The sequence below is a fragment of the Miniopterus natalensis genome, chromosome 10, assembly GCF_054644295.1.
Source record: "Miniopterus natalensis isolate mMinNat1 chromosome 10, mMinNat1.hap1, whole genome shotgun sequence".
Classification (NCBI taxonomy): domain Eukaryota; kingdom Metazoa; phylum Chordata; class Mammalia; order Chiroptera; family Miniopteridae; genus Miniopterus; species Miniopterus natalensis.
Genome location: NC_142090.1, coordinates 39,790,400 through 39,815,519, shown reverse-complemented (window position 1 = coordinate 39,815,519; position 25,120 = coordinate 39,790,400). Strand labels below are relative to the sequence as shown.

Sequence of the window (25,120 nt, the reverse complement as noted above, 5' to 3'; positions counted from 1 at the left end):
TTTTTTAAAAAATGAAAACAGCTAGAATCTTACATCTACTTCTGCATTTAATTTTGTTGTGATACGTTCCTTTGGTTAGCTTATGAAGAAATCAAGTGTCATGCAGATACGTGATAAAAAAAGGAAGGAGGATTTTTGTTGTTTTTTAGAGTAATTGTGGTTATTCTTTGATACCACAACAAAGTCTGACAAGTGGTTGCTTTATAAAGCTTTGTTGTCATTTAGAATTGACAACCATGTTAATACACTGTTTGTACTCATTTACACTAAAATTCATTGATGTGTCTTGTACTTTGAATAGATCTTTTATTAATACATAATTTTGCAACATGCATCGATCATTTGGAAAATATTGATTCACTGTGTTATGCAGCTTTTCCAAATGTTGGCACATTTCATTACACAATATCAAAAATCATATTTGTCACTATCACCACTTATTTCATCAGAAAAGTCTTTTAAGTACTGGGAAATTCTCAAACTTTTCATGGCAGATATAAATTTTCAAAAATTCTAATTTTCTCTTTAGAACTCACATTTTATCATTGGAATAAATACTTTCTATTGTTTTCATTGAAATGACAGGCTCATTTTATTCACACAAAAAGTAATTCTCTCCTAAGAACTCAAAAATCATATTCTCCACCATAGTATGTTAAAATAAAAAATAATGAAAGCCTAATTTAAAAAACCTTCTGCTGTACTTAAACATCTTCAAAATGATTATTGAGTAAGAAAACAAAACAAATGACAGGGTGAGCTACTTACTAATGAAAAAAATATGAAGGAAAAATTTCAGAATTCACAGGACATGACAAATTCAAAATCTTTATTATTTTCATTTTTTAATAAAATATATGAATTAACTAAGTGTGAAAAATCAAGAAACACAAAGACTTCAGGCAGACAGATTTATTAAAGATAAAAGAAATAAAATAATTTTTAAGTTGACAAATGCAGGAGTTAGTTCTTTGAAAAAAAACTAGTAAAATAAAGATTTGATAAATCTAAGCAACACAGAATAGAGAAGTACAGTAACATGAATGAAGCAAAATTTAACAATGGATATGAAGATTAAAATGACAAAAGGATATTATGCACAATTTCATTCAAATATACTTTAAAATCTTGATAAATATGAATTATCTAAATTGACTAGGAAATACCATAGTAAAATTATAAAATTATTTTAAAATTCCTCCAAAAGGAAAAGAGAGGAGAAAAACAACTCAGTGCAAATAATTTTACTGGTAAATTATTTCAAATTTTCAAAAGATAACTATTCTCCTGCTACATAAATTATTCCACAGATAGTAAAATATGAAAAATGACCTTCATCATATTATCCATCAGTCTTCATCTTGACACTCAAATACAACACTGCAATTGAAAAAAAATTATAAATTAGTTTTATTTATAGTAGATATCAATGCATAATACTTAATAAAATACTCTGAAACCAAAATTCAAAGGAATATTCATGGAATCCAAAGATGCTTTACTATGAGGAATCTTATCTGCATGATACTTCACATCAAGAAGTTAGCTGAAAGAAAAAGAGAAAGCATCTGATAAATGATAAAATATAACAGCCATTTTTTGTTTGTTTTTTGTTAATCCTCACCAGAGAATATTTTGTCCATTGATTTTTAGAGAAAGTGGAAGGGAGGGAATGGGGGAGGGAGAGAGAGAGAGAAACATCGATGTGAGAGGCACATCAATTGGTTGCCTCCCACAAGTGCTCCACCGGGGTCAGGGTTCAAACCTGCAATCCATGATTTAGGTGCTCCTCTGTTGGGTGCATCTATGTTTATCAGGGTTATATCCTCTTCTTGGATTGATCCCTTTAGTATTACGTAGTGACCTGTCTTGTCTCTTGTTATAGCCTTCATTTTGAAGTCTATTTTGTCCTATATGAGTATTGCTATCCCAGCTTTTATTTCATTTCCATTTGCATGGAAAATTATTTTCCATCCCTTCACTCTACATGATCTCACTCATATTTGGAATATAATAAAGAAAATAAACTGATGAATAAAATAGATCCAGAGACATAGAAGCATGAAACAGACTGAGGGATCGCAGAAGGAAGGTAGGGGTGGGGGAGTGGGCTCCATCACGGGTGAGGGGCACACTGAGGCAGCCAGTAGATGAAGTTTCTCTCTCATCGATGTTTCTCTCTCTCTCAAAAAATTAATAAAAACATTAAAAAAAAAATACCAAACCTCATACCACTACTGTTATGCACTATTTTTCTTACAGTGTTACAGGGAATATGAAATAGCCATAAATAAAAAGGAGACAACTATTTTTAACTGAAAACTCAGTGGCTTTTCTATAGGGGAGCAGTAACCATATATAAGTTTTTGAAAGGGAAATTGATTTTATTCACAGTAGGAAGAAAAGGTAAAATAAGTATTTGGAAGGTTTTATTTTAATTTTTTTATTTATTTGAAAAAGATTTTAATTGATTTTTAGAGAGGAAGGGAGAGGGAAAGAGAGAGAGAAACATGGATGTGATAGTGAAACAAAGATAGTGAAAGAGCTGCTGAGAGGGGATCAAGCCCCAAACCCTGACATGCCCTTGTTGGAACTGAACTGGCAACCATTGAATGCACAGGATGATGCCCATCCAACCAAGTCGCACCAGCCAGGACTTGAAAGTTTTTAAATAAAAATGTTTGTAATAGATATGAAAAAATAACCACACATCACTTATATTTAAAAAGAAAATTTAAATAAATGAAGAGTACCAAGTTTCTTGGTGGTGATGCTGAATATTATAAAGATGACATTTATCTATCCCTGTTTTAACTTTAGAATTTGACAAAATGATTCTAAAATTCATTTGGAAAATTAACAGTTGAGAAAACATAAGAATATACAGAGGATTTTTGCTCTATTATATATTACATAATATATTATACATATCTAATTACATAAAAATGTATATTAGAAATATACTAAAAGCCATATACTATATATAGCATATAATTATATACTTAACACACACACACACACACACACATATGGCATTATGTATGGTCATATATACATATATATGGTACAAAAACAGACCTGAGATTCCATTAAAACTTAGTTTTTGATTCAAAAAAGAAGGAAACATGATATGCCAATGGGTTACTCAACTAATTGTGCTCTAAAAATGGACTATTTGGGGAATTGTGAGATTTTCAATTAATGCCATATATCTACATAAAATCTTTTTTAAAAAAAATCAACATTAATAAAAATCAAAATGAAATAATGAATTCTAGAAAAGCTATTTGAAATTCTTACAGTATGAAATCAGGAGGACTGCCATATTTTATGTTATTTAACCTCATCTCAGTTTCATTATCAATGAAATAGGAATAATAATGCTGGTAATGTTGTTTGTTGTTTAGAAGGCTAGAAATAAAGTATATGTTTATAGCAGCCCAGTGTGCAAAACGGTGTCAGCAATTATTTATTGTAATTATTACTATGTGTAGATATCTATGCAAAGTTTAATGATAAAAATACTTAGATCTCAATAGACAAGCAAAGGATGTGAGTAATTTATGAAAGAGGAAACTTACTTAGCTAGTAAACTTGAAAAATTTAACCTTGCTAATGAGATGCAAATTAAAATATTAATAAAATACCAGTTTCCAGCTAATAAGTTAAAAAAAAAACTTTAAAATATAATATAAAAGAGAAACTTTCTCATACACTGGGAGCATAAATTTTCTACCAACTGACCTTCAAGGCAATTTGGCAATGGTTCATATTCTTTCACCTGTAATTTCACTCTTGAGAGTATATTTAAAACTGTCTAAATTTTACTTTTGTGTGAATAATTGAGCGTATCTTAAATCAAGGGACTCAAAGTTTTTGTGACAACCCAGTTTTATCAATGAAAATCTTTTTTACCATGCACTCCTAATATACATAAATTTATTTCTTGGTTTTTTTTTTTGTACTATACATTTTTGCCACTAAAAACATAAACAAATAGAATTTTAAAAATGAAGTAAAAATAGAAATTCTAATACTTTCTTCCTGTATCTCAATGTATTATCTTCCAACATTTCCTAGTGTGCATGTACCCCATTTCAAAGACATCATAGAATATCCTTCAGTTAGAAGAGTTAAATAAATCATAGCACATTCATCAGAGTAAATATGTAGCTATTTGAAATCACAACTTTGGATAATATTTAATTTTGAGAACATGATTACAATAATGTCTATGAAGGCAAATATAGTGCCTAGCTGGCTTACCATTATATCTCCAGGACCTCTCTGGGTACTGTGGGTATGAGTGATTCAGAATAGATGACAATAGAGAGATGGGTTAGAATTGAAGTGGAGACTTAAAAAGCACATGCTTCTTGCTAGTGCAACTGCATAACCAAAAGCTGCATTAAGAAGAGGGCTCTTAAAAGCAGAGGTCCTTAAACTGAGGTTTTTGCAAGTCATTAACAGCTTAAAAAGGGGCTTTTTATCACATGGGACTAGATCAAAAGCCCAGAATTTGAGGGACCAAGTGTGTCCTTCTAGAAGAGACTTGTTTCCAGAGGTAGAGCAGAGACCCCTTGCAAAATGATATCCAGGCTATGGGAGGAGCACTAACGCCTGGAAAGGGAGAGTCCTGTAGGTGAGATGTTCTTTTTCTGACAAGCTCAAGACTGTACAGCCTTTAAGCCCCACTGGGAAGTGAGAAGTATTATTTTAACTGAAAAAATTATTCAGAGAAGTTAAAGTGACTGTTCTCAGACTACATTGGGAGCTAATCAGGTGTCAATAAAAAGGGACTTCAACGATATTAGTGAGGACCCAATCCCTTCCCCACCTGGCCTCAGGTGCCCAGGGGGACTCTGGTAATAATTCAATTAAACCCAACAGGCAAGAAGAAACCAGCCAGTGCAGATTATGCAAAAGCAGGTAAAGCTGAGAGATGATTTATTTGATTACTTCTCAAAAGAAATTAAGTTGATATAAAGGCTGTTGGGGTAACACAGTAAGGAAATATTGTGGCTTAAATTTGGGTGTCCATAAGATTCAAGTTATTGAAATTTTTTCTGATCCATAGAAATGATACAGTAGACCTTTTATATGGTACAATAGTTGCAATCTAAAATTTATCCACAAAATGGTACATGAGGAAACTTTTGGAGGTGATGGGTATGTTTATTACCTATATCATGGTGATGGTTTCACACGTGTATGCATATGTCCAAACCCACCAAATTGTGTATATTAAATATGTACATCTCAATTACATCTCAATCAAGCTGTTAAAATTTTTTTTTCTCCAAGGGTCCCTTATTTCTGTGACCCCTTTTGATCATGTTATGTAAATCCCACACCCACACTCCTCCACATGCTTCAGCCTGCTTTCTTTCTGTTCATAGCACTTATCACTACCCAACATCATGATATTTCCTTAATTGTTTATTTGCTAGTCTTCCCACTGCCATTTTAGTTGCAGGAGGGCCTGCACTTGTTCAGTGATGTGTTGCCATCACATTCCCAAGTAGGTGGCATGGCATACAGGACTCAATACATATTTGTTGAATAAATGAATAACTAGCATTAAAAACACTTTCAATATCAAAGTTAAATGAGGATAAAAAAATCTCCAATAATCCTTGTGCAACAACAAAACAAACTGTTTTCCACTCAATTTTAAAAATGTATTCAATTTTTCAAAATCTATCATAATTATCTGTATTTACTTTAACTTAAAAAAATTTTTTTTATATTTACTTTTATATTAAAGACTTAGGAATTTGTTTTCTATTTCATTTCGATGCTAATTTGAATTCACTTTTCTGCTTGCTTTTAGTAAAAAAGATGATTTCTCGCTGATTTTTTTTTTAAACTAAACACTCTGCAGGTTTAATTAGAGTTTTTGCTTGACATACTAAGGAAATGAGTGCCCACGGTTGGCCCTCTCAAGATCCAAAAGCCAAGCAGGCAGAGTGCAGATCCTGTAGGCTTCCCAGCAGGACTCAGCTGTTAGTGGGAGTGGAGGAAAGTAAGGACGTGGACCCTGTAGCCTAAGTAGTGAGAAAGTGGGAGAACCCAGAAATAGTTCATTTTGCAGGAAACAGAAAACCTTTCAGGCGATATGCTTGTGCATGTGGATGAATAGTGCAGAAGCTCAGTGTAGTAGAATGAAAGAGGGTTTGTGTAATGAGGCTACATTCCAGCCATGGCCAGTTGAGCCTTCTTGGGGCGCTGGTACATTAATGTCATTGGGATGGACCCTCTTACATAGTCAGATTTGGGATAATTGAGCGAGCAGTGAGTTGAAATGGTCTGTTTTAATATATGCAGCATTAGCCTAAGCAAATTAATGGTAGAAGGATGGAGATGGGGATAGATGGAGGCTTCTAAACCCACTGAAAAGAGCCATTGTTTTTAAAGGCTTTAGCACATCTGTTTTTATATGGCTTTTTGAGTGTGCCTTACTGATTTGTTGAAACAAATCTGTTTGCTCTTCACAACACATTACCAATTCTCATTACTGTAGGTGCTTGAGAATATTAGGGAAGCAATTATTCAAAAATGTTCAGTGACAAATTCAGATGCTTCATCTGCTCATTTGGCCATGCAGCCCTTGATAGGCAGCGATCCTGTGGATTGCTACATTGATTCCTTGTTTTAGTGTGTGAGTCAAAATACATTGGAATTAAGGCTAGGAAAAAAAAAAGTTAATACTCCTTGGGAGGAGCAACATGTTTATTCATTACCATATCTAATGATGTTAAAACAATGCTTCAAAGAAAGGATGTTGTGTTTGTGTTGTGTGCCTGTGTGGTCCACATGCTTAGTATACATTGGCATTTTACAAAAAGAGAAGATAAAGGATGCCAAGAAAATCTTATATCTGTGAAAAAAAGTATACTAGGCTCATAGAAGATGTGGAATAATGTTTCCTTTACTGATGTCTACTAGATGATGACATTTTTGATGGTAGCAAATGTTTCTTGATCCTTACATTGCCCATAGTCCCTAGCACAACACCTCATTCAGGATGAACAGTCAATAAATATTTGTTGAATTGCATCAGTTTTGCCTTAAGTAAATCCTGATTCAGAGCCACCCCGATCATGCAAAGTAAAGAGGACATAAATAACTATTAATAAAAGCTAGCTTTGTTTTAAAATTACCCTCAATTTCAAAGGTTAGAAATTTAAAGAAATATTTAGTTAAGTCTCTTTATATAGTTTGGGTTGGAAACAAAATATTTTTAATTAGGGTTAATGAGATAGCTGATCGGGTGGGGAGAACCAATAACAAAACAAACCCAGTCCAAGTATTTGTGAGAGTACAAATCCCCAGGAATGAGAAGATTTAGCTAATCTTTCCAATCACATTCTCCCATCCTCCCTCCCCACCTCCATCTCCTTGGAATTATGTTATCTCTGCTCAGTTTAAAAGCTCAGAATCCTTTTGAATTGAAGAGGCATTCAAAGGACGGTCAAGGGTCACCCTTGGAATATTAAAGGAGAGTGTATTACAGGAGAGAGAGGGAAAGGGAGCAGCTGGGGCCAGGCATAGCCATGTACAGAGAGACCCAAGGCAGAAAATGAGAGGAAAGAGCCACAGGAGCTGCTGTTGGGAGAGAGAAAGCTGCTTGGATTGCTAGGAAAGACAGGAAGTAGCAACTAGCAACCTACATTATCAGTGTCCATCACTGGTGCTAACGCAGTTTGAGAGTAGAGGAAAGGAAAACACATATTACTGAAATCAACTAGGCAGTGGCTTTTTGAACAGAAATAGAATGGTTCCTTTAGAGAAAGTGGATACATGAACCTTGGAAAATTAAAAGCCAGATATTGTTTTAGTTCAGGGATATAATTCTATAGAATTTACAGTCTCCGACTGTTAATTTCTTAAAATAATAAAGCTGTGGGATTTACAAAGTAAATTCCTTCTCAAAAGATGTCAAAGTAATTTAGTTTTCAAAAATTTATTTTTTGGCTTTTTTTCCCATCATTTATAAATATTGATTCTTGTTTTTGTTTCTCAAATAAAATCAATGGATATTTAGTGAGGGCTTATTATGTGCCAAGCACTGTCCTAATATTTGGAGTAAGAAGATGCATTGATAGGCCCCTACACTTCAGCAGTGGTTACTTACTGATTTTTTTGTGGGGGAGTGGGCAGGGATAGGGAGGTGGATCATTAATCTCTTTGAAAGTCTGGTAAAGGCTAGGTAGCTTTTCCATAACAAAATGGACACACAGTCCTACTTTGTCAGAAGAGTCGTAAACAAAGTGCAGTATATACATTTTCTATTATTATGCAGTAGGCCTATTCTGAGCACTATTTGTGAATTATTTAATCTGCACAGCTTTCCCATGAGGCATATACTATAACTACTCCCATTTCCTTTCAGGGAAATTGAGGCTCAGAGAGATGTAGTAAGTCTCTTGCCCCAGGCCCTTCAGTGAGTAGAAGGTGACCCCTGGGATGCACACAGGTCCTTGGCTCCAGTGTTCAAGTTCTTACCCTGGCACTGCAGGCCTCTGGACGTGCAAGGCCCTGATGAGGCTGGCTACCATGGGCCAAAGGGCTTGTCTTTGTGCAAGGTAGGCCAGGCAGTGCCCTGACACTCTATTGCTACCTGCCAGAAAATCATCTTAGTTGTTAACAATCATTACAAAAATGTGCATGGCATATTCTGTGGCTGTGCAGTGACTATATACACTGCGGCCTCTGTACCTGGGCTGAATGTGGAGGATCTGGTGGGTTTGAACTTAACTGAGGAGGTACCTGAGGAAACTGTCAAGTTTCAAACTGAATTTTTAAAAATATTAGTTTGTCAGCAGGGGGCAGACAGAGTTTTCTATTTATTTATGGAACTATAGGGAACTAGATATTTTTTGAATAAAAAGTATTTCTCCTCAACTGTGTTTTTTTGCTATTCAGAATGGAAGAATAGAATTAAATGTCTTCACATATTTAATGTATTATTTAAATGAATATTTACCTCTGAGAAAAATTATAGAATTAGGACATTTATAATAAAATTGTATTTCTAATATGCTGGATGTGTGAGATGATACTGCTCCTGAATGCCCATGAGTGTGCTGGAAAGAAGAGTGAGTTGTGTAGGGGTGACATCAGGCTTCCCTTGGTGGGAAGGAGACTCTTCCAGGCTGAACAAGGGCATGGACAGAGCTATGAGGCTGGACTCATCTGGGGAAACCCTGAGCTCCAGTGCTTTTGCCTCTTCTTAGGTGAGCTTATGCCCTGGACCAGTGGTAGCTTTTCTCTTACTCATCCTCAGTTCCAGGGAGAGAAAAAACACCTGTTTCCTTTCAGTGTTGCTATTAAATTTTTCCATTTTGTCCTACAGTAAAACAAAGTAACTCAATCACACAAAAACAAACTTACTTCCATTTCCAGAAGCAGAATATGGGTCAATGTGTATGTGTGAACATGCCAGACAAGTAGGATAGTCAGGTGAGGCCTTAGTTTCATACTGGGGCAATTTTAGACATGATTAAGTATATTCTTAAAATACTAAAAATATCAACCAAGGACAATCCTTGCCCTTAACCTTTCTTTCCTCCCTCCCTCCCTCCCTCCCTCCCTCCCTCCCTCCCTCCCTCCCTCCCTCCCTCCCTCCCTCCCTCCCTCCCTCCCTCCCTCCCTCATAATCAATCAATAAATCAATGAATCAAAACACACTTATTAAGAGTCTATTTTTTATCAGACACAATGCCCTGTATTGGGAATTCTGAGACATGTCTACCTGTAAAGGACTCAAACATCTCAGCTGTAGAGTATTAAGTATTTTGGAATATCTAATAGAAAAAATGTTGTGATTTTATTGCATCTGTGATGCATTTTAAATATGTAATATGGGCAGACCTGAGAAACCATTTCTTCACATATACTGAAGACTCCATGTAAAGTAAGTGAGAGGAGCCAATATGGTGTTAAACACCTAGAGTGGGCACTTTGGTCCTCCCCTGCTTCCCTTTGAGATCTTGAAGGCATCTCCCTAAAAACCTTAAGGCTTCTCAGTTCAGTGCTCAGTTTAAAAATTCTGAGACTAGACCAGGTCTTCTCAGTCTGTGAACTGACTATGTCATCCACTTTCTCCAAAGGTTACAATTGTTGAGACACAAAATTTTATATATATACAGAATATATATGTATATACACGTTAATTAATTATCTCTTAGAATTTCTAAGATGCTGAAAGTAAGTTTTTTTGGGATAGAGATTGTATGTTCTCTCTTTGTACATTCAAATCACTAAATGCAAATTCACTTTAATCTGAGTTATATTCTGATTAAATTTTGATACCCATTTGAAGCCATCAGATTATGAAGAATGTATGAGTATAGGGTATGTGTATGCAATGTCGATATTGCTGTATAAGCCCATTACCAAAAGACCAGATCTAGATGAGCTCAGATTGAACTCTTATTGATGCTTTTTCACAAAGGCAGCAGAAATTGAATTGATAGTGCTATTAGGTTGTCAATACCAGTGTCTCCCTTTCTTCCCAGATAAGTATACAGTCATTTTAACCTCTTGGGGGCAAAGGAGCTATAGAGGTTCAAGGTGATGATCTAGATGAGGTGTGTCTAACTGCACAGTAGATGTAGTTATTTTGTTATTTCAACCCACAAGTTTTCATTGATGAGCTGTTTTGCTTGTATTATTTGCTTGTTTTTGTTTAAATACAGCTGTTTCTAATGCTTTAATCTTTAATTTGAGTTGTTGCTAGAGTATAAACATAACTAAGAGGATGTGGCACCCATGGTGGGATTAGAAAGATGAAACCCTAGGTGGGGACTGACAGGGGAGAAGGAGATTTCACACATCCCAGGTTGAACAAAAAGACAAGAGACTCTTAAACTGTGCCCATATGTACACACTGAAATGAAATACCATCTTCTGACACCAAAGCAAATGAGATATTTTGCAGTCTTGTTTTATCCTTTCAGAATCATTCTGGACATTCACATTAACTAAATATCTTCTAGATAAAGTGTTAGGGATTGGTGTGATAGTGTAATTTGCCCAGGGTATATTTGGAACAGAAGTTCTAAACCCTATTTCACTCTGTAATGACCTTGCCTGCCCTTAAGGCAGTGTTCTTCTAACTGTGGGTCGTAATCTAGTAGAGAGGGTTGTCTTGCAAATGGCCTACACCAGTTTTGTATGCACAACTATTAGGTTCTTTTTGGTAGATTAATGTTTGGAGATGGGTGAGGGCCTGCTATATCCCCAAGGTCTAGCTACTTAGTTATAATGAAAACAAGCTCTGTGACCAAAAGCTGCCATACATAGAGATATTTATTAAGTACAATACCAAAATAGTTTTTCAATTTGTCTGTAAGCTTGATGAAGTCATAATTCTATCATTTTTAGTGAACCTAACAAACCTTGCATGGAAGGTTCACTGAGGCAGATTAAGAAAGATTCTAGAAGCAAGATCTGTTTCTATCACAGTCAGCATCAGGCAACTAGAACTTTGGCCCAAAGAGTGGACATGGGAAAGTATGGGGGTCAATCGTTAGTCTCCTCACCCCAAGACCATAAGTGACAGGACTTGCTAGATTCTTAATATTTTCTGGTTCCAAACAAGGGTGGAGAATGTCTCCAAAATACTTTAGCAAGTACATATTTCAACCTCCATTAATGCTGATCAGGTCATGAATTTTACTCATATTAATATAAATTACACTAATCAGCAAAATGCAGGGTGAGGGAGTGGTGGACAGTGAACAGAGGTAGCACTAAAGAGTTTGTGGTGGCCAAGCCTGGAGTGGGGCATTTCTGATTAAAAGCTAGTCCTGGCACATGAATATTGATTAAGGGAACTGACTGAACCTAGGGTGGAGCTTAGGGGTCTGAAAACCTTTTCTGTCAAGAGGCAGAGTAAATATTTTAAGTTTTGCAGGGCATAGGCAAAATGTTGGCTACGCCCTGAGGAAAGGGCATGACCTTGGAGAGGCAGCTACCTCCAGGCAAAGGCAGGACCTGAGCAAGGACTCAGCTGTGAGCCATCCTCAGCCATCATCTGTGGCAGCTAGGAAATTAGTAAGTTGCTTCTAAAAAAGGGTATCTGGGCATCACACCACAGCACCCACTACAGCATATTCTCCTCTTCCAAATTGAAGGCTTAGAGAGGAAAGTAACCCATAGTCAGTTGCATACCTTAATGTTGGAGGTGGTGTGATGGCAATGTTTATCTGTGCGGCATTTTCTATTGTTCAAAACATTGATATACATTATCTGTACATTACCTCACTCTTGTCTCACAGTATCCCCCTTGAGATATATAACGCCATGTTGGTATGGAAACCAAGATGGAAGAGATGGTGATTCACTCATGGTCATGCAGGTGCTTAGTCCTGAATCAGGGAGCCGCCATGAGGTCTCCTGAAGTCTCCTCAGTACTTCACACTGTAAGCCCAGCATTCATTTTGAATTTTGAATGCCTTGCTTGGTTTTCACACAGTACTCATTTATTTGGGGACAGAATTAAATAAGATTTCAGCCACATTAACTGTAAAGTGGAGAAATGGGGAAGTAGATAGCAGTTGAGATTAATTGGGGTGAAGAAGAAAATACAGGTTGGGATCAACATTTTGCTGTGAAAATCTGTGAAATAATTAAGCTTTGAAATTAAGTTTAAAGTAATGCAAATTTCTGTCTGTGTAGTATTTGCTATGTGGGATTTTTCTGTTTTTCTCAAAACATTATTTGTTTGCAGTCTAGGAAGTGACATTTTTAGTGTTTTTTTGATCCTCGTTAATTTTCAAAATTTCAACAATAAATATATATATATATATGTATATCAATAAAAACATTAAAAATACCATGCTTTTATTTTCAAAAGCCAGGTAGAATGTGTTTTTGAAGATTGTTGATAGGATGAAATATTAATTAAAAATTAGAAATTCTTTGTAACTTTTGAGAGAAAATATTCTACACTACTTTAAATATCATATTGAAAATTAACTTACTAATATTTGGTAATCAGTAAAAGAAAGATAAAAAGTATTTTTCTTTGTGACAAAGATAACAAAATACACACTTAGTTTTCTCTCCCCCAAGCCCAGGAAGGTCTACTTTCTTCCTCTTAATAATACTGATTTTGAATTTTACCTATTCTCAGTGGCAGAAATTAAATACAAAATATGATGCCATCTTTTCCTCAAATTGGCAGTAGATAATTTGTTTTCACATTTTTCCTATTTGAACTGTGGCATTTTAAGAAGGGGGGATCTAATACATATTTTCTTTATAATTGATATTATTTTTTTATTGATCTATTGAGTGTAACTTTGTCACATTCTGGCTCTTCACAACCAAATGAATTATTTCCTTGGATTTTTGAAGCTTGCCTGTCTTATTTACATTTTCCTAAAAGTCCTTATGATTTCCTGTTTCATAGTTGGTTTGTATGTACATAAAAATATGCCGGACCTTGCTCAGTTTGGAGGGGTGTGTGTATTTCCATCGCGTGGCTCTCACTTGACACATATGCTTTGCTGAGTTAATAATTTTGCTATCTTTAGTTTCTCTGACTGTACAATGAGAATGATTATGCTTACAAAACTCTGTTAGTTAAATTACTGATGGTCTTTAGCTGAATTATATCTTTGCTTATCTGGTATTATTTTTAACAACCTGCTAAAAGCCAAGTTGAATTCTCCTCCTTCATACAGTGTCCTATATCTGTTCTTCAAATAAAGATTTTGCAACAGAAATACATGGGGACATCTTTATTTTAAAATTATATTTAAAAATATCAGGAATTAATATATGATGAGAGTATATATAGTTACAATGCATTAAGTTGTACATAATTGTATATAAATAAACTGCAAGGAATATTAATTAGGTAAAAATTATTAGAATGTGAGAAACATTGGACAGAAGTGTACTTGTTGAAGCTTTCTGGCAGAATTGTTAAAAGTTAGAGCTCTAACTTACATTAGCTAATTTACATTAGGTGTCACCTAAGTGCGCACATTCTAAAATGAGTTTCAAGAAGCGCTAGATCCATTAGATAATATAATAAAGATCATAAGGAAAAGGCCTTCCATGGTTGGATAATTTGGGGAAATGCTAGGTTAAGCAGAGTTGAATCTGTTTCTTTCCTGGTAGAATTTTTCTGCTGCATTTTTCATGTGAGCGTGATTACACGACTCTTTTACTGTAGGGTATCTTTTGAGACAAGTGTTATGTGGTATGGGCTTTGGAAAATACTGCTTTATTCCAACTTTTTCATTTTCCAGATGAGAAAACCAAGGGTGAAAGTGGTGATTTGCTAATTTATGTAGAGAGTCAACCTGAATACACACCTGGATAGTTGACCCAATCTGATGTACTGTCTACCATGCTATCTCGCCCCCATGGATTTCACCCAAGCAGCGTCGGACAGACAAGTGTTTTGTTCCTAGAGTCTAAGGGACGAGATACCAACACAGCTTGTTCTGGGAATCCATTATCCAGGGCTTAAGACCCTTCACAGTTCATAACTAAAGTTCTAGAAAACCCCACAAATTCCTAAATCCATAAGCCACAGGTTTTTTCATCCAGTGCCCACTGTGCAATATAAAAAGATGTTTATCTTTGAAGATGAGTCTACTAGGGCTCAAATTACAGCTTCACCACTTATTAGCTGTATGGCTTTGGGGCAAGTCACTTAGCCTCCCTGAGTCTTAGTGTATTAACTCTAAAATGGGGCTAATACCTCGCACAGTTTGGGCGACATTAAATATATCTAAAGTGCCTATCTGGTAAAGGTATTTGATAAATGAGACCTATTTTTATTCTGTAACAATGCCTGAAGGAGATTTAAATAATTTTTGTGTAGTTCTGATATTGATCTCAGTTCTTTCATTGTAGGGCATAGTGAAATTTTTGTTGAGATTTTGCTAATAGAAGCTACCTGTCCCGCTTCTGCTTTTCTTACCATCTGGTACTTGGGTCTCTGATGAACCTTGTGAGTGTCCTGTATTGGCACATACCATGTCCCATTCTTGCACATTTCACCATTGTTCATATTGGACAAGTCACTTTATTCCATCAGGGCTGATAAACAAATTGCATAGAAGTCCGAACTTCTTCAACTATAGTGGGACAATTTCAGATTTTCAAGTAAGAAGTCTTCACCAACTTGATTTTTTGCTTGCACTAGCTATTTCTGTTCCTGCTTGTTGCTGCAGGGATTCTTGTACATGTTGAACTTGCAGCTCTATTACATTCCTGCAAGCACCTATGTAGGTGCACATTTGGAAATCCTTTCTTCATTCTGGCAGAAAGGAATTTTACAGACTGCCATCACTTTTGGCAGGGAGAGAATGACTTCCATCCGAGTCAAGTGCTGCTTGAAAGAGGCACTCCCCCATCACTTATACAACCGTACTCAGTGGTTACTGCTTGTGACACATTTTCAAATGGACCCCCCAGTGGCTGCAACTGTGATTAAAAGCTGCCTGCTCTCTGCCTCATGGGGGTTTTCTGTTTAACCATGTCAGGCACATATACATGTGGGCTGCAGGTGCATCACGGCAAATGTAAAGTGTTTTGTAAGATGAAAAATCAAATGAAAACTTGAACAACAAACTCCTGAATTTTCCAAGCTCAAGTCACTGAAAGTCACTGGCTGGAACCTTAGCCGTGTATGAGCTGCATAACAGTAATTTTTTAAAAAAGAGCTAATGGTCAGTGAATATATACCACTGACAGTACATGCTCTGCACACATAATCCAGGCTGAATATCTTAGAGATTCAAGTGCACTTGAATTTAGCAGCTGCATTTCAGCTCCTGTATGTGATTTGTGGTTCACTTAACCATTCACAAATAAAGCAAGAATAGAATATTCTTGTTTTAAGATTACTCAGATATTCACTGATACACTAATAACCATGTTTGGCTTATCATGGCATAGTGCATGCCATTCTAAACACAGTTTACCATTAACACTACCTTAAAAAATGTTCAAATGAGCAATGTGTTCTCAAAGATTGGGTGTCTTGGAGGCACATGTCACACCTCTTCCTTTAGATTAGAGATATTGAGTATTCAACATTTCATAAAATAAATAGGATGTATTAGAATATACATCTGGGTTCTTCATGTGATAACTATACTTATCAAAACCATGAGGTAGAGCAGTGTTCCTTTCCCAGCCCACTCAGCTCCACTAACAGAATAAGAGGAATCCAAACACATATTCTTTCTTAGATACATAGGAAAGAAATTCCTGGAACATTTGAGAATTTTATGTACCCTTTCCCTTCTGCCTGCTTCCCCCTGAATTTTAAGCTCTCCAAATCTCAGCAACCAAACATAGTATATGAAATGCTAATCTATCACCAGCAAATTTAGGCTGATAATACTGTGAATCGACCACATTGATTACATTGATTATATTTCAAATATTTACAATATAGTGAGACAAGCCTAATTTATTTTCTAAAGAGTTCAAGGTAGGTATCACTGTTTCAGAGGGGGTAACAATGGAGAAAGGTTTGTGGTTGCTATCTGCAATAATCTGATGCTGACAGAGAGTAGTATTTTATTTAGTAATTAACAGTGTAAAGGGGAGAGGAGCTGTCATGTTGGTTCTTAAGCTAGGGAATGTGATGAAAGATGATATCTGCGATCTCATCCTTTCCACTTGTTTAGGATTGTCAGGATGAGAAATGTCAGCATTATGAAAGCTCGGCTCTGCTCTTGATATGATAAAACCCTTCAAAAGCCAGTCTTTCTCTCTCCCTCGTCCCCCTCCTTTCTCACTCTCTCTCTGCACTTGCTTTTTGTTTATCCTGTTTTGTTAGATGGCAGAAATATAATTCTTTTCTTTCTTCCTATTATAAGCCACCATTTTTGTTTTATTATATGTTTCACAACCCCTAATGCCCCACTGAAAATTACCTTGTTAAATGACAGTGTTTCAAAGCCATGAATCCTTTCCACCATTCCCTCAGAGGTTTGAAACAGTCAACAGACTGTAAAGAATAAATAATAAAAAAGTATTGATTATTTTGATGACTGTGAGATTCAATTAAGTATTAATTTTGCCCTCCAGTGGACCTATCAAGGTATTCAAAAGGGAGGATTCGGCTCAGCTAAATGCGTGCTGAGTGCTTCAGCCTTAAATAGGGAGAAAATGTGTTTACCTACAGTATTTGAAGAAGAAGTGCATTGATGCACAGAGTCCAATATTTAAGTGCTGTGCAAATTAAGCCCTGGCGACAGTGACATTGTTTTCAGTGGTATGAGTATTGACTAAAGAAGTGCATTTGATGACAGCTTAAACTATTTGTATTGATTAACATTTTCATAGATTATCATGTGTCATATCAAATTCACTTTTCAGGCATGAATACATTTAAAAAAATCACCACAGGCAAACCACAACCAATGTAATGATGGGACAAGAGAGCATGTGGCCCCACCTGCTCCTGCACTGGTCACCTGTTTCCTGGTCAGGAACCGTTTAGGCATGAACTTGGCAATAAATAGCTCCCAGATAACACAAACAGGGCACTTCTTGCTTTTTTCCCGTCTGCATCCGATATTTTTGCTAAAACAATATTATGCATCTTGGTTTGCAAATGGAATAAAAGGCTACACTTGGAAAATATTTCTGATCCTAAATTGCCCCCTTAACGAGCTGAAGATAAAGCAGGTTTAAATTACTGGGGCTGAAAGTTTGCCGTTTTTGAAGGTGATTTTTTCTTTCCTTTTTCTTTAATGCTCTGGGTGTATGATGATCTAGGTTTCCGAATTATTGAACACAGTTTGTAAGTATTTTTCCAATTCCTTGAAAAATGTTTAAACCAATTTTCATATATTTTGTTGTGTGTTGTTTGCTTTGAAATGTTTATTTGATTTGGGGTTAGTTTCGGTCCCCAATCTGGGACTGGTGGAGTCGATTTCTAAGGGTGCGTATGGAATTTACATAAGAAATCGCTTTTATTCCCGTGACAGCGTTTTGTGGACTCTTTTCTCCCTCTTTTCTCTGTTCTGGGGATAGGGCTTAATTGCTTGTCCCCCAGGGAGAGGGCTTCTTAAAATAGCCCGAGGTTCCCCCATAGGGTGCGCCTTCCTTTTCAGTGTGTTGCTGAAGTACAAGCCCAGCACCTTCTTTTTTCTTACTGCATTAAAGACAGAACAAGGTGTGAAAACATTCGCACAAAAGCACATCCCACAATTAAAGCTGTGTTGGTTAGGTTGCTTTCAAAGAAGTTTTTTCTCCTCCGAAGCCTCCCGAATCTCTCACATGCTAGTTGAGCTTTAATAGGGTGGGGAGTCATGGAGAACTCCTCGGATCTGTAATAGCTCTTCACTCGACTGCAGCGGCAATAACCGCGGCGCGGCCGAGATAAGAGGAGACAGGGAGTGTGCGTGTGCAAGAGGGAAGAGGCAGAGGGCACGCACACTAACGCTGCCACTTTTTCCTCCCCTCCACTCTGTCCCCCGTCCTAGGATCCAATGATAGCTGGACAAGTCAGTAAGCCCTTGCTGTCAGCGCGGAGTGAAATGAATGCGGAGTTGAGAGGTGAGGACCAGGCTGCGACTTCAGACAGCGAGCTGCACGAGCCTCGGCCCGCGCCTGCGGAATCCAATGACAGCGAGGACACTCCCAGCAAGCTCTTCGGTAAGTCCGTCCAGGTATTTCATTTCAGCCCTGCCGTGCTGTCCGGAAAGCAACCCACACACCCACCCCCTCTTTTTTTCCTGTTGTTCATTCAGTTTTCTCCTAAGTCCTAGCAAGAGCAGGCTGGCACCCTGGAGGGGCTGAGCCACTGCCGCGGATTCCGGCGGGCTGGGAGGAGGTCCTCCAAACTTTTCCCCGCAAGGAACTTCCCCGCTGCCCGTTTTGACTTGTCAAATATTGCTAAAGTCCCCAAGCTAGAAATTATTTGAAAAAAGAAGATGGTAATAATAATCAGGAAATCAGTTCCATTGTGAGAATTGGTTAACAATTATTGAATAAACATTGACTCGGTTTCAGGTTGCTTTGCAGCCTTTTGTTAAGGTGAAGGAAAGTAGAGTGTCATTATCTGTAGTCAAAAGACCGGAGAAGAGAACTGAAAAATATCAATACAAGTCAATCGGTGCCAGGTAAACAAAGGTGACTGCAGGAATTGTCCAAATAAATAACATTTTATAATCACAATGAGTATCTCTTCTTTTAAAAGGGTGATGAGGAAAGAAATTAGGTCCTTTTTGTGTCCCTTGCCCTAACTTCTCCCCTTTAGCATGTTTATAGCCTCTTCGTAAGTGTAGACGCAGCTCAAGACCTTTTAGGAATCTTTGTTTCATAAACAAAACAAAAACAAGCAGTGTGCCATTCCAGTGAAAACATCTGTTATTCAAACAGATGACACTCTGTAAGGCAACTCAAGCAACTGTGATCTCTAATCAGGAAAGGGATCCTTTGGTTGTTGAGGCTGGGGACTGAGTGGTGGATGATGATAGACGTCTCTGCTGGAGAAGCACTTTATGGGATAGAGTGACATTCAGCTTTCAGAACAGTTGCTCCTGAAACACTTGCTTTTAATTATTTTCCAGTGTTTATGTCACTAAGTATTTATATATCTATCTCTCTCTAAAATACATACTTACCTGTTTATATTCACACACACACACACACACACACACACACACATATATACACTAATCTGATATATAAACCTGGTATGTATATATGTACATAACCAGGCAGAGAACTGCTTGGTCTCAGGATATAAACAGTCATGTGCTTGAACTTAAAAACCAAACCAAACAAAAAAAACAACAGTGCATAGTCTGCTTTGTTAAGAAAGTCATTAATTCAGTTTAAAAAATGAGCTTTATCTTTGTTTAACCTGTAGAAAGAAAAGAGCTTTGATAGTTTTGGCAACTCTAGGCCTGATTCAGCTGAGGAGTTTTTCTCTGATTTTAAATGTTCACTCAATCAAACATTAGAGGGGTGTTGCAGAAAAACTTTGTTAAAATTTCTGTTGGTAAAACACTGTTTTATAGTAGATTCCAGTTTCAAGAGATTCTGTCATATTACCCATTCTTTGAAAAGCAGCATTTCTACCTCTGACATAAATTTTCCACACCTAGGCATTAAGGTTTTAGCATTTCACTCTAAAGAAATATTTTGTTGTAGTTTCTTTTTATCTGTGTAGGAAGAGTTATTTCCTTAAACACTCATTTCATTTCAGGGGGTTAGTGAGAAAAGCCAGATAAAATTATAAATTAAAAGAAGGAAAAAGTCATGTTCTAGTCTCTCTGATGTTGAGTAACTAACACTTTAACTTTTCAAAAGTAATCAATTGTGTATTTAATTTAACCGCAGATAAGGAATTATTTTTCCCTAAACTTTCCATGCATTTTTAAAAAGTAAATGTATTTTGTAGACTTTGACTTATAACCCCAACTTGGGTTTTTTTTTTCTCATTTTCCCCCCACTGGCTTCAACTGAGGGGTAATTAATTTGGCTTGTCAACAATTCTTTAGATTTTCCACCATTGAAAATTATTATAGATTTATGTCACTTCTTACTGATTTGCGTATATAGAGAAATAGTTTTCAAAAATCCAAGAGAGTCAAAGAAATTTGAAGTAAAACTTCATTGGAAATACATAGTAAGTGAAATCTTAATGGTTAAACTAGGAATCATAGTTTAGTTTAGCAGAGTAGATTTTAGAAGGTCCTGATCTTCACTATGGATTTCTCTACTTCTGAATTTGTGAGAGAGAACCCAGCACATCTACATTATATCTAATATTCTTTATATATATTCACTTAATTGTACTTGGTCTCTAGAATGAATATTTTCTAGTTTCCAGTTAGGTAAAGATGAAATCAGTAGATAAACAGTTTTGAAAGCTTGAAAAAAACCTGGAGACAGTGTGAGACAGGGAAAATAGAATGCATACTGGAAGGAAGGCATCCCCATGTTCTCTAAGGTTTCTAAGCTATTGGGTCTATTATGCTCTCACTTTTTAATATCACTGGGACTTCAGCTTAGGAATTCTAGTTTATGTAATTGACTAAAACTTTCTAGAGTAATTTTCTCCCAGAATTTTTAGCAACTTTGGCAACACTTAGTGAGTGATAATTTAATGGATCATTATTTTATTTGCCATATAAATATATTCAACTTTTTTTGTTTTTATATGTAGTGTTGATTATATTCCTTATTTGAGAATGAAGAATTACATTTTTTCTGAATAACTGAGAATATCCAAGTTTGTTTCTAAATAATGATTTTCTAATTTACTCAAAGCGTCATTCCTATAATATATGCACTGTATTACTGAAAACTGTGCTTCTATAATGAAAAAAACAGATTATGACAAATCATGCACATCTTGATATATTTACTGTGTGGAGAGACATTAAGCAACATCAGGAGAAATTTCAGTATAAATAGATTTCTTTGGAGCTTATTCCTCCTTCGGTGTCTTGTTTAAATTAGCAGTCCAGAGGACAAGTCTGTTTCTCTCACAGTATGGCACCTTCAGCACAAAACTGCAGGAGAAAGGCTAATACTGATGCCCTCTATGGATAAACAAAGGAAATTCCAGGAACCATTGGGCCTTTTATGCTTCCCCTTAAATTGCACCTCTGCACTTAACAGCATCCAAAGAGAAACATACTGTGCAGAATATTTCAGTGCTCTGAGCAGCTCAGAATACCAGAAGGAGAAACCAGAAGCTATATGCCAGCTTAAGTAGAAAGTTCAGAAAAGCACCCTTGTGTTTTATAGAGTAATTACATCAGAGGTAACGTTTTGCTTAACTTGAACAGCCATGGAAACTAAAGTACACTTAAGAGAGATGAATCCACATTTCATTGAGAAACATGTGGTTAGATTGTTCTCTGTGATATCATTAAGTGGTGCATTATTTACTCTTGCAAAGCCTGTAGAATAACTATTTCCTTTTTCAGTTCCTGACTATATTATGCTAAGCTCAGAGCCCTAGGAAACAGTTTGTAGAACTTGCATTTTCCAGAGTATTACCAGAGAATCTGGTTCTGTGTCTCACTTCGTTTCAGCTATGTGGTCAAATGAGTGATGCCACACAGGGCCAGTCATTTAATATGTGACTAGTGATAAACATATTCAAAACCATTCTCACCATTGAACTTTGGGAAACAATCTCAAAGGAAGAGGTTGCTGTGTTTCTCTAGTGACATTTATAGCACTCGTGTCAATGTAGTGCTTCATTTTTAGTTATGCCCATCAAGAATTCAGTGTTCCACATTCAGTGAAGTTGGATGCTAAAACTCAAATGGTAGCATCAACAACTTGGTCAGGAAAATGGCTACAGAAAGGATAAAAGTAATTTATATCCCTAGAAAAATATCTGCACTAAAGTTTGCCCATGCAGCGTCAGCTAAGAAGTGTGACCACATAAAACATACCCTAAATATTTTCTCCCCTGTATCTTTGAAATTTGAATGATGATTTATTAACAGTTTTTCTCCAAGGAATATTTTTATTGTTTCAAGTTAAACCTCACGATTGCTGTTTTTAAAGTCCCACCTCCCCGGGGTGTCTGGGCTCGTCTCTGAGGCTTGCTTCTCATTTGTATCACACTGCACATTAATTGTGGCTCACAACTTTAAACCTCGAGCTGAGATGCAAACAAAAAGCTGTTTATAAACATTGTACCTGGAATAAAAATTGGTGGTTGGTTTTCTCTTATGATATTATGTTATTCTAGATTAAAAAAAATGCATGCAATGATACTTGTAAGAGTGTGTATTTCCAGTGTCACTTAACTGTGAACTATTGGGAAAGGGTTGAAAGTTTAGTCAGCGATTCTTCCTTGCTAGAAAATGTACTGGGCTGTTTCCTTTCCTTTCTGTTATCTTTCTCATAGAAACATGCATTTTAAGATTACTTTAAAAATTGCCATCCAATTTGACTTGATTAGAATTTATGGCAGTAGAGTGGTTTTCAATGACAAAAGGATAAAGGACTAAATTGTCTGTCACCCCTTGAGACAGTGGTCTCTGCAGGTCAGCGTGGAGGTCATTGGTAGGGCATTATGAGGACTGCACTTTATGGTGATGCTGCCTCTCGCCTGTGCTTAAGTGGAGCCTTCATTATGTCATCACTGCCTTTATTATTTTATTTAAACATCTTTCTCAAGGTTTCAGTGCCTTGGATATTTATAATATCCTGATAAAATATGCTGAGGCCAATAGTCAGGACGTAGGGCTTAAGCCCAAGGGGGATTTAGCTGGGAGGTGATGAGGAAAATTCCTTAGAGAAATCTTTTTATTTAAAATGTGCATCATGAGTATATATTTTTGAAAGTTTCAATAGTATATTAATTAAAAATTCATACTATTTTTCACTGAAGAAAGTGCATTTTGCTAAGGAAATATTAAAACAGGATATTTTTAGATCAACTAAATAATTTGAGTGATAGATTCTATGCAAAAACAGTTATTTAAAAGAAACCAGTATTTGTGTAAGTAAATAGGATGCATGTAAGGTATTTGTGAAAAATCAATTATGGTTTAATAGTTAAACAAGCCCTTGTCGCACTGCTCTCTAACTACTGAGGGGGAAATGCACATTTAGATACATTTCTTAACATTTAAGAAAATCTAATGCACTAAAGTATTTCTTTAAAAAAAAACAACAGCACCCACTGAGAGTCTCTGTGTGTGTAAACAAATTTAGCTGAGTGTTTTTACCCCAGAAAACCACTGTAACACTGCACTGATAAATAAATCTACTTTAAATAGCAGGTATAAGCTTCAAAATAAAAGTGAATGTTAAATGGCAATGATGTTCAAACTTTTCACTGTATTTGTTTGTTGAGCAATGGAGGATAGTGCACATCTCTAACATAAGATTCAGTGGAGACTTTTTTGTCTGTTTGCCGTGCTTGGGGTGCTCAGGTCAGACCTCTGTTTAAAGAAGAAAGTTCAGTATTGCAGTGTGTGAGGATGCTACTGCATTGATAATACATTAGCAAATCAAAATGCTAATACTGTTTTGCATTTTGTCTTTTATTTTGATTGTTATGATTTTTATTTTGTTGTTGTTAAATGGTGCTATAAACAACTAAAAGTAAGACAAAGTATTAGAAATATTAATCTGTACCATCACCCCATACAATGATCCCATTTTAGTCTTTTTAATGTCTTGGGTGTTTCTGGCTTAAAGGTTACGTGGCATAATAATGTTTTTGTAGTTGGTCCAGGCCAGTTTATGTCATCATTAATAAATAGAGGTGCATTCCAGATTCAAGCTCCCAAGGCTCAACCCTTAAATAAATTGCCTGCTTTCTCAATTACCTGATTTAATTATAGAGTTAGCACTGTTCTTTTCAAGAACTGAACAAATAAAATTTTCTTTCACTTCAACATGACTGTTGGAAGTGGACCTTGCTTGTTATTAGACAGTAAACAGATAATTTGTGAGAGAACTGGCACTTTCTTTGATTGGTGACCTTGCTGGTTTATGTTTGGGGATTAATAATACATCAGACATTCGCACATTAAAAAGAAGGTAGATGTGAAGGAGGAAGGGTAGAGGGTGCAGTTCCGCTATGGGGCTGCCCCTGATTATTCAAGTCTTCTCTGAGAATGGGGACCCGAGGCCGTTGGAGGAGCAGTTACATTTACCCAAACATGTACTTGGCTCCACTTAACATGTTTCTTGATTTTCTTATGCTAAAGAAAAAGATAGCCAAATGTTTATAACAAACTGGCACCCTGTCAGGGGGGCAATCTGTGTAAAGTTTCCTGCTGTCAGGTTAATAAATTTTTTAAAAATACCCAAAGGCAGAGGTAGCTGGAAAAAGCTCATAGTAACAGTTGCCATTCTCCAGCAGATGAGTTTGTCTTTAATATCCAGTGCGGCCCTGGAATTTTCTTGTTTGCTGTCTTCCTAGGTTCTGTAGTTCCCTGGTGTTTTTCTTTGATTAATTCTATTTTGGTTTTACTTTTTAAATGTTTATCCCTTTAAATTTCAAGTGTCTTTTCTTTTAGAGGGAAATAAGTGAGCATAATTTGTTTCAATATGGTATTTTACAGTTGCACGTACACCTTATGCTGTGAGCCTAAACAATATTCTAAATCTGTCAGTATTGGACTTTTCTTTGGGA

General features: G+C 36.2%; 1 protein-coding gene across 1 annotated transcript in view; it reads left to right on the top strand.

The window, feature by feature from the left end:
- Positions 1 to 25,120, top strand: part of POU6F2 (POU class 6 homeobox 2) — a 540,059-nt gene that overhangs the window by 101,160 nt on the left and 413,779 nt on the right. Inside the window, exon 2 of the mRNA XM_087821402.1 lies at positions 18,477 to 18,648. Coding sequence (XP_087677528.1) covers positions 18,477 to 18,648 — 172 coding nt within the window. The remainder of the gene's footprint in view (positions 1 to 18,476; positions 18,649 to 25,120) is intronic.